Consider the following 10,295-nt stretch of genomic DNA (forward strand, 5'->3'; position numbering starts at 1 on the left):
GCTGCTTCCTCCTGCTCCTGTCCCACCTGTGGAGCATTCTGTATCACAGCAGCATCACCAGCATGCCCAAAGCCCTGTGTAAGCCTCTCCCTTCCCCTCACCTTGCAGCTCTGCCCACAACAACAGCAGCCTTGCAGAGGAGTGTGGGAACCACGGAGGGACACCACTCAACCACAGATCAGGGTGAGAGCGGTGACAGCTGATGGCAAGGAGGGGGCATTGGGGCWGAGTGTGACACCAGTGCTTGGCTGTGGCTTTTATTGCTAGGGAACAGAGTCTTGACAGTTTTTAATCCAGGAGTTTCTGAAAGTAAATCTTCCTTCTCTCAGTTTCCATTCCACAGAGCGTTTTTTGCTTGCTAAGAGGTTGTGTCTCTTTAGGAGAGACCATGCGTGTCTTAGGACTGCTGAAAAGCCCTCCTAATTTCAGAGCGTATAGGATAGTATAGTCTGGGTCTGGTTCTTTTCTAAGGGGCTTTTTTCCTTGTTATCTGACCCTGAATGGGAGCTACTGAGGGGAGGCAGATCTGCTGTGTCCAGGGGCAGACACGAGGGATGCAAAAGCTGCTTCAGACCTGACTGAAAACATGTACCTGACCAGGAACAGCATTTTTGAGTGAAGCCTTGTAATTTCCCATTCGTTTTTATGGGATGTGGGAATTTAGGCCTGGTCTAGAGTAAATCTGCTTGTGGAAAACTTCTATGCTTGGATTATGTTCCATTTGGATTCATGATGCTCCAGCAATCACATGGGGGCTGTGGATGCTGGTGCAGGTYACTGAAAAGTGAGGGAAGGTGTTGATTTTTCCTTTATTTTTTGCAGAAGAAACAGGAACAGAGCTGGTGTTTGGAGGTACCTCAGGAATCTCCTGGGATCCATGGGGCYCCACCACTACTGCAGGTGTGTGTACAGACACAGGGCTGGTGGGTGTGTGTAGTTTGTGTATACACGGAATATATGGTAGATACATGTACTACATGTACTCTCTCTATGGTCTCATTTCTGCAGCTGGCCTGTTTTCACTGCCTTGTAAAGGGGATGGAGGCATTCTCTCCTGATCCTACAGCCCTAATCCCAGATCTCCTGGTGCTCAAATGAGGGCTGGAGATGCACTGTCAGCCTTTCACTCATGTTTGTTTTGCAGATCTGCCCACAACAGCGATGACTTCCGAGAGTGGTGTGGGATATCCAGGGAAGAATGATACAATTCRTGGTAAGTAAGAGCAAAACCCAGCTGAGAAGAAGATTAGGGACCCAAACCAGATACTCTGTAGTCAGGAGCCCTTTTAGTATTCTGCCTTTTTGGCTGCAAATTGCATTAATGACTGTTCTCAAAAGACCCAGATTATTCATGGTGCCTCTTTAAAAGACCTCGGATGTTTTTACAGAAGAATTAAAAGAAAAAATGAGGCACACAGGGTTGTTRCTGTGTTCCTGAGCAGCTGGTCCATTTTTATCTCAGACTGTCAAAGCTGGAACAGCAGAAAAGTCTCAGTGTGTGCCTCAAGCAGATCTACACATCCTCCAGCTTTGCAGCATYGTGACAGGTTCAGACAATTTCCAAACAGAACTGAGCAGCACTCGTGAATGGAAAGCTTTGCTTCGTGACATGCAGTGCAGTTGTTGTGCCCAGCTCACATCCAGCTTTATGAGATGTGTGTAGAGCTGAGGGCAGAGTTTTTGCTCACACTGCACCCACCCAGAGCTGCAGGACCGAGGGTCTGTGGGGACATGGCTCTGCAGGGGCACAGCTCTGCATGCCCTGTTGCTGTCCTAAAAGACATGGTAACTGTCATGTAACTGCTGCTGCTGTCACCCAGGAGGGTCTGAAAGTCCTCTGTTATGTTGCTTCAGATTTCCAGAGGACTGGCTTGTCCCTGTACCTGGTCATCCTGATTGCTGTGCTGTGTGGTGCTGTGGTTTTCCTTGTCATCTCTCTTATCATTTGCATTAGAAAACCCAAAGATGGTGAGTAGGATCTTCTAGAAMACCTAAATGTTTTATGCATGCCCAGCATGCATGGTTTTACTTTTCATGGGTTTGGGGGTCTGGAGATGTGTTTGCACCCACCAGCTCTGGCACATGCACCGTACAGGCAGTAGATGACAGGAGTGGATTAACACAGAGGGTGGGAAATCTGAAGAGGCAGAGAAGTCCTTGCAGTCAGGAGAGTCTTCCAGGCACCTGGAAGATGGGAGCTGCACCCTCCCATCCCTGCACTGGCTCCAGGGCAGCTCAGTCCCTGCCCTGCAGTCCATCCTGAGATGTGTCTTGCTCTGCACAGAGCCTTGGGATGGTTGTTTCTTGTTGCTCCTCACAGACATCCCAGGGTTCAGACTCACCTKCTTGGCCAGGCTCATTGTTCCAAACCTTTAAAGTCTCTGGCAGTGGGTTCATCCTGTCCTGCTGCTGGGAAATGCCTTTGGCACCAGCTGCTGCTCAACAGTTCCCAAAGCTGGCACCCAGAGGGAAGAGGTCGTTGTCAATTCTCCCTGTTTCATATGAATTTGTTTCCTCTCTGGTCTATAGTCACAGGATACCCTCACTCAGTGCCTCTGTTTCTCTGGCACTGCCACCAGAACCCCCCTGACCGAATGTTCCCTGGAGCCCCCTCCTCAGCAGCTGTGCTTTGCTCTGTGCAGAGGGCACACAGGTGCACTTTGGCCTTTGAGATCCCACGGACTTCATTTCCTATTTTGGTTCTCTAGTGACCTTTCTATGACTCCATGCCACCAACTAATAGTAATAATTGTCAGATATTTCTTTTGCCATTTTTCTTATTTTTATCTTTTCTTTTTTTAAAGGAATCCAGAATAACCACTTTCAAAATGGTTCTTTATTGAACTTCTATGGGGAAACTGGGAACTTCTAGTTTCTAACCTCAACTTTGTCTTTGACATTGGGCAGTTATTTTGACCCAGTTGTGTGTTAGCTGGGTTGTTTTTGTTCCTGGGAAACTGAGTCATYACCCACTTGACATGATATCCAAGGCTCTCATTTTTATTCTGTCTTCAGAAGTCATTTTCTTCCACCAAGAAGATAAATGAAGAAATTATTGTTTAAGGATGTAAATGCAAATTATTGACACTAATTCTGATTTTTCTTTTCCAGCTCAAGTGTATGATGTAAAATTGTGAGTATAACCCTTTATCTGGCACATGGATGAGTTCTGGGGGGCTCTATGGGAGCAGAAATACAAAGCACTGCTATTAGCTGTCAGGATGAAAAGCCCCTTAAGCAGTCTGGGTGAAGAGGTTCACAAGTAGTTCAACAGCATGTTGTAGGATGGTCTGTGAGCTTTCCACAGCAACACAGAACGCAGGAAGATCTTTTTCATGACAATACCAGAATTGTAAAAATGAGCAAGAGCTGTTTATTAATTCCTCAGGCCAGGGAGGGCTACTGAATATGATTGCCAAGGCTAAATTCCCTGTGTTTTCTCAAGGATAAATTCCCAGTGTTTTTCAAATGCAAAGAAAAGGAATTTTCCTTCTAGAGACCACYGGTTATACTCTGATTTATCCTCAAAATATCCCTGGCTGAATTTGCTTCTTCTAACTGTAGGTGTGGCAGGAAGTTGTAGCTCTGTCGAGGTTTCATGTCCTGATCTGCTTGTAACCCGTGGAAGTTTTACTGAAAAGCTTGATAATCCAGTCAAAACATACACAGAGAAACACTTCTCTAAGTATGAATTGAAGTGCTGCTGACTTGAGCATCACAATGGGATGTGCCAGCATCCCAGTGCAGGGCTTCCCCAGCAGTGTGAAAGGCAGCAGTTTGAGCAACATTTGAACCCTGAGCAACACAACAAATGCTTTGATGACATTTCTCCTCAGAGCATTTATTTTCATTTAAAAAACATTAGATACCATAAGCCAGACAGTGGATATGGGCTGCTTTCAGTTCTCAATTTACCCTTCTCCAATACTCTTTAGAAATATTTATTTATCTTCAGCAGTTGTCTGATTGTGCCAGGCCAAGCAATGGTGGTAATCCTGGCATTGCTTGCACACTTTTTGCTGCCTCTCCTTGGAAACTTTCCCTTGGTTGGAAGCAATGCTCAAGGTTCTTCTGTCAGCTGAAAGCAAAGGATGAWATTCTCTCCTTCTGAAGATTGTCATAGTCCAGTGGCACAGGTTTACATGGGTTTGAGTCAGACCATRATATTGGTCAAAATCCTGCTGGTTGGGACATGCTTTGTTTACTCTTCTTGTGTTTTGATTTCAGCCATAGCTCCAGAGCAGCAATTTTTTCAAGCAGTGACAGCGTAGGTCACTATGAGCAACCCATCATGTCCACTGAAAACAACTACGTGATGGAGCCCAGGGAAAACAAAACCTGTGAAGAARTAAATCAGAATGTGTCTGACTGTGYGGGGAACCCCCAGGAATCTGTGTATGAAGTAGGGGACACTTCCTGAGAACCAGCAATGCTCTGCAGATACCAGTCCTGAAGAGCACCTTCACTCAGACAAAATACATATCTTTCTTTTCACCTTTTCCTCTGAAAAATAGGTCGGACAAGCAGTGTTTGCTCTTCCTTCACAATCCCTGCAGTGAAAACGCAGACCTCGTCAGCAGCTTCAGTTACAGACTGCTGTATGGAACTTCTGATTTTGTTTTCCTCGATTCCCTCTCACCACCTCTATCCAAGAAAGCCCTTTGAAAGCTGGGACATGCAGGTCCCAGGCTGGGAGCACTGTGCTAAACTTCCTGCTTTATGTGGCCAAAAGGACCAGTGTTTCCAGCCTTTGTGTGGTGGGAGGAGAGCCAGCACTGAGRGCTGCTCAGCATCCCCATCCCAGTGGGTGAGCAGGGCAGGATGTGGCTGGCTTGGGAATTGATGGTTCTCACATTCTCTGTTCTTTCTTTAAATGCATGATTGATATTTGAAAGAAATTAGATACTTTTACGTAAGTTTGAGGCAGGATTGCTTACACATGCCTCRCATATTTTGGTGTGTGTATTTCTGCACAACTGCCTCATTTAGGAATGCCAGCAAGCACTCACAGCTCCTCAGGAGGTACTCAGGAAGTACTTTCCTCCCAGCTTAAAAGGCCTGGAGGGTGAGTTACGAGCAATTTCTACTGCCCTGAGTAAATCTACCATGCAGAGTTATGAAGAGTCTTTTAATAATGAACAGGGCAATTCTGYATCCCATTAAAAGCCATGCAGACAGCTATAAATCAAAGGATGTGACCCAAGAGATGAGTGGGATATTGGTGACACAAACAAAGGATTAGTGGACCCCCAGCTGTCCTGCTCACACTCAGGACAGCTCTGCATCTTCAGGTCTCTGAGCATCAGTTCAAAACTCACCAGAGTGCAAAAGGAGTGTCAGGTGCTAATGGAAAGACATTCCAGTCAAAAAAAACAGGATTGGGCAACCTAGAACTAATGTCATTGACCTGAGAATTCCTGGGAAGGGAAGTGAATTTTCTTCAGAGAGAGCACTTGTACATCATGTTTTTGTTACACAAGCTTTAAGGGGAGATGCTAATTTACATTAATTTCTGTTTCTTTAAGTGGAACAAGGTTGTGTTTTGATGACTGACTGTATGATTATCTGATGTGACACAACTGTGGTGTGAATGKCTGGGAGGGATCACACAATCAGCTTCCGTGGGACATTAAAAAATATTTAGTAAAACTCAGTCTGTTGTGTCAGATCTGTGAGTTAGTGATGTGTGGACCAAATAAGAATGTCTAAAGTTAAAATTGCTTCATTTGAGTGAATATGGTTCAAAAAGAGCACTTGGAGACCTTTATTCTTCAGTTATTTACTTTTTTGGTGATTTGCTCATAGTTGGGTACAGAATTTCACCTTGAACACTAAGGATCTTATTTTATCACAAAAAAAAAAAATGGTAGCAAACTTCTCTGGCCCCTGGCAGAACATGAATGTAAGATGCAGGCTCAGCAGAGCCTCTATGACCAGGGCCTGAGGGATCATCTGTGCTCAGGTTTGGGGACATGGGGGYTTTACTGTGTCACCTCTAGTTAGTCCAAGATGAGTGGCAGAAATTGCAGAATAAAGAGTGCCTAAGCTATGATACTTGAAAAGGTGGGAGGAAGGTGGGTACCTGGGAGACAGGCTACACAGTGTCTCACCCACCACACTGCGTGGGAGAGGGCACCAAGTTCAACCCAGAGAAGGCACACTGGGATAAAATCCTGCATTTTAATAAACCAGCTAGCCAGCCATCATGTCTGAGACATTGAAGGCTTTTTCTTCTCGTGCTCAGATTCAAAACTAGGAGGAGTCCCTTTGGTAAGGAAGAAAGGGGCTGACTGTGTGACTCAGGGAGAAGACAAGCAACTGTGTCTGTGTCCAGGGAGAGAAAGATGTCATGTACATCACATTTGTGGAACTGCAGTTCTTCATGTCTGCTCTGGTTAAATAGTAATTTTTTTTTTATCCTGTATAATTAGAATCTGAGGAAGTTTTGCATGTCCGGTTCAAAAAATAATCCCATCAGCAGTTTTAGCTTGGGTTTTCAGCTTGTTCCAGGGTATGTTCCCTAAAACCCAGATTCTTTTGAACACTTTTATGTAGGAGACTGTTTGTCTGGGATGAGGTTCTACTGTCACTCATGGACCAGGGTGTGTAAAAGGTTGGGTTTTAACCATCTCTATGAAAATGGACACATTTCCCTCTTTGAGTGACATAGCTTGAAATTTTACCAAGGGTTTTTTCTTTATTTGCTTGCTTTTAGGCAGGYCTCAAACATTGCTAAAGGCTTCTCRGGGGCAGCATGSGCAGATGGATACAGGCCATGTGCTCTGACACCCMACTAGTAGCTGTAGCAAAGATGTCAAGAAGAAAAGTCAGCAAAAATCAARTTTCAATGCCTTACACAGACACTTTGCAACAATGGGTGCTGCTGCCCCCATCATCTTCCTCAGCAGCATGGTGGGTGTGGCTCTCAGCCTGGAGCCCTGGATGAATTTGTTGCTCCGGGTCTTGCAACACAACATTTAGCTTTCTGCTCCTGGCAAGTTCCACCATAGCAATCAGCACGACTCAGCTGCAGTCACAGCCAGCAGAGACCCCACGGGTGGGCATGCCTCTGCCTGGGGCTGAAATGAGATCCACACGGCTCTCATCAGCTCACTAACTTTGGGAAAATGAAGATAATTTCGAGTTCTCATGACTCTGGCAGACAGGCAGTAAGCTGTCACTGACATAGAGATGGCTTTTCCAGAGATGGGTTCAGCTGCAAGGTGGATGGTTCAGCCCAAGCAGACAGGTACCTGCTGTGATGGGTTGAGGCTGTGGCAAAACCACCCCATTTCCCTTTCTGTCCCAGCTCCCTGTCCTTCAGACACATCTGCCTCCTGCTCAAAGATACTGTTTTCCTGATGCTGCTGTTAGAACCACATGTTAAGGCATGATTATTGAATAAATRCCAAAAAGCTGCTCTACTGACTCATTAAATGCCTGTAACAGAATTCACTTAGTCAGTAAGTTTGTTTTTATACACRTTTCTTATCTTTCTGTGAGTCTTCCTACTTTTGATAATAGTAAGCACAGATCGATTTGGTACATCACACCTAGATAACTCTTAGAAGTATTTTTAAAGGTACCCTACACAGCACACTCAAAATGTCCYGTGACAGTCATAAGTCACCTCCTTGGCAAACACAGCATGTGCTTTCAGAGCATGAAACATGAATACTTTTGCCCATGATCTTGACCATTGATGCAGAAATGTCTGCTGAGAGAGTCTGTGATGCTCAGCATGACCTGACAATGGGCATTTGCAGCTCAAAAAGCCAGTTGGGTYCTGGGCTGTATCAAGAGAAGTGGATGGGGRCAGGGAATGGGACTGGAAAGATCCATACAGCCTTTCTCCTGCCTTCACCCTTCACCTAACTCAGCAGAGAAATGGACTCGTGATGTTTCAGAAAGAGGATCCTAGATGACAAMGACAGAATAAAAGGAAGTGTTCTTCACTTGCAGTTTGATCCCAGAAGGTTGGGGGTCTCTTGGGGGAAGGAGGACAGACCTGCAGTTCTGGGACAATGGGAGAAGTTGGGCGGACAGTGGTGTTCATGATGACTTTCATCAGCTGCAACGGTGAGTAAATGCTTCAATGTAAAGGAACAGATATACAGAATCAGAGTWCTTAGAGGGTAGGGAAAATCTTTTGAATTATAGCATCTTTTAATGGACCAGTGCAGCAAGTCTTTAGCTTATTGTATTAACCATAGAGCTTGAGAATTCACRAGAGTCTCTTTTGGCATCAGATACAAGGAGATGATTTCAAGAGTGCAGCAAACGGGCAGTACTGGGCAAGTCAGCTTCCCYGCACCAAGGCAAGAACAGAATATGGGGTTTTGGGACCCTTGGCAAGGACCCAAGCTGGTGTGCCAGCTCTCAAAACAGTCTCAGCGGAGCTGGAATATGCATTCTACTAGAATTTAATTACTTATCCTCATGGATCTGTTAGCATGGCCCTGGGAAGAAGAGGAGCTGTAATTTTGAGATCCGATGCTGGCACATTTGGTTCCCCTTGGTCTCTCCTATCCAGTGACTCTCTGGTTGCATCAGGAAAGCTGAGATTGGAACCTTGTCTTTGTTTCCTATGCCATGACTGAATACAGCCCTTCTCAGGCCATGTATGACACTGGCAGCAGCAGAGGAAAGTTTTGGGAAATAGGAGAAAAGTTCTCTTACAAGTTGTACACAGAAGGACAGCAGCATTGCTTTTGRCATTTAGAAAAATGGGTTGAAATATATTCCCATTTCATCATAAAAAAACAGCTCAGTTTCAGAGGTTTCTGGGATTTGCCTCTCAAGCAACCTCTTGTGAATTAAAGCTGTTGAATATAACCAGTGTCTTTCTGGGGAGGGGAAAGGGGAGAAGAATAAGGAGTATGGGGAGAGGWGAGCCAAGTCAAATGAAATTCAGGTGATTTGCTACTTACAAGAGGTACTTCCCAGAGGAGCTGTGGGATCCATGGGCACACCGATGGACAAACTGGAAGAATGAGTGGAGAAAATATGCCCACTCTTCTCCTGAATGCTCGGCAGGGTGCTGACCTCGGTCAGGTGTGAAGTTTTCCAAGGCTAAAGCAAAAGGATTGGCTTTGGTCCACCATTCCTGTTTCAGGTCCATACTGCAGGGAATATCCAAAACACTCCTGCCCACAAAGAGCCTCTCCGTACCGAGAAAGAATTAAGAATTGGCAAGTTCCCAGAGAGACACACAATAAAAATAGACATGAGGTCAAGGCAGCTGTTCACTTCCCCATGCTTGATGATGTGGGCTGGCTTAGTGGCTGTGGTCTACAGCACATCTGAGACATGGCCGCACACTGGCGTCTACTGCCCAGTGAGCCCTGTCTATCCAGAGATTTCCCTCTTCTGCTGTATTCTCATTCCTTCCTTTCCACTGCTGTTCCCTGCAGCCTTCCTGGATCTATCTGGTGTCCACGAGATCACAGGCACATGGATGGGATCCACCACTTTACCATGTACCTATGTGCCTCCAGAAGGTTWCACAGTGCAAACGCTTAGCTGGAGTGTGGAGCGAGAGTACAGCACYGCCACCATCTTCCGGAGGGATGGTTCTGGTGACCACATCTTGCTGTCTAAATACCAAGGCCGAGTCAGTGTCCCAAAGCACAGCCCAGGGGATGCCTCACTCCTAATTGAGAACCTTGAAATGCCTGACAGTGGACACTACACCTGCAAAGTTATCTGGAGGTCTAYAGATAACAGCTTGATAACAAGCGAGATGACCACTACAGTTAAAGTTGTCAAAGGTAAATCCAGCAACAAAGCCCTGCTCTTGTGTAGCCCAGTTAAACCAAGAGCAGGTAGGAGAGTGGAGGGTCCATCCCCACGATATGCAGGGCTCTGTGACCTGGGCTCCTGTGCTCTGTGTTGCAGTGGCAGCCACCAAGCCCATCATCAGAGGCGGAGAGCGGGGGCTGACGCTGCCGGCCGGAGCCAGCACCAGCCTGAGCTGCGAGGCCAGCGGGTCCCCTCCCATCAGCTACCGCTGGTTCCGGGGCTCCCCGGCGGGGAAAGCCGCGCTCCTGAGCAGCGGGGCTGAGCTGGCGTGGCACAGCCTGCGCCTCTCCGACAGCGGCACGTACTTCTGCGAGGCACACAACAGGATTGGCAACGGAGCCGTGCAGCGCAGCGATGCTGTGCAGCTGACGGTGACAGGTGAGTGCCCTCGGCCACAGCTGCCCACACAACACGCTGCTGCAGGGCAAAGGAACAGCATCCCACTGCCCTGCCCGCAAAGAAGGAAATGCCAAACGCCTTCAGCACTCTGACAC

At 46.6% G+C, this 10,295-nt stretch overlaps 1 protein-coding gene and 1 long non-coding RNA gene across 2 annotated transcripts in view; both read left to right on the forward strand.

Moving 5' to 3' along the window:
- The first annotated feature begins 111 nt into the window (after positions 1 to 111).
- LOC130580451 (uncharacterized) lies at positions 112 to 1,207 on the forward strand. The gene is made up of 3 exons (XR_008966105.1): positions 112 to 183; positions 823 to 900; positions 1,145 to 1,207. It is a non-coding gene; the product is annotated as an uncharacterized LOC130580451 (long non-coding RNA).
- Positions 1,208 to 7,946: 6,739 nt separating this feature from the next.
- LOC130580450 (V-set and immunoglobulin domain-containing protein 4-like) overlaps positions 7,947 to 10,295 on the forward strand; it is a 4,690-nt gene continuing 2,341 nt past the window's right edge. Inside the window, exons 1-3 of the mRNA XM_057377954.1 lie at positions 7,947 to 8,079; positions 9,414 to 9,770; positions 9,898 to 10,179. Of these exons, the coding sequence (XP_057233937.1) occupies positions 8,025 to 8,079; positions 9,414 to 9,770; positions 9,898 to 10,179 (694 nt within the window). The 5' untranslated portion in view covers positions 7,947 to 8,024. The remainder of the gene's footprint in view (positions 8,080 to 9,413; positions 9,771 to 9,897; positions 10,180 to 10,295) is intronic.

This window comes from Malurus melanocephalus, unplaced genomic scaffold (genome assembly GCF_030028575.1).
Source record: "Malurus melanocephalus ecotype Western Australia unplaced genomic scaffold, MMel_1.1 scaffold_335, whole genome shotgun sequence".
In the NCBI taxonomy this organism is placed as follows: domain Eukaryota; kingdom Metazoa; phylum Chordata; class Aves; order Passeriformes; family Maluridae; genus Malurus; species Malurus melanocephalus.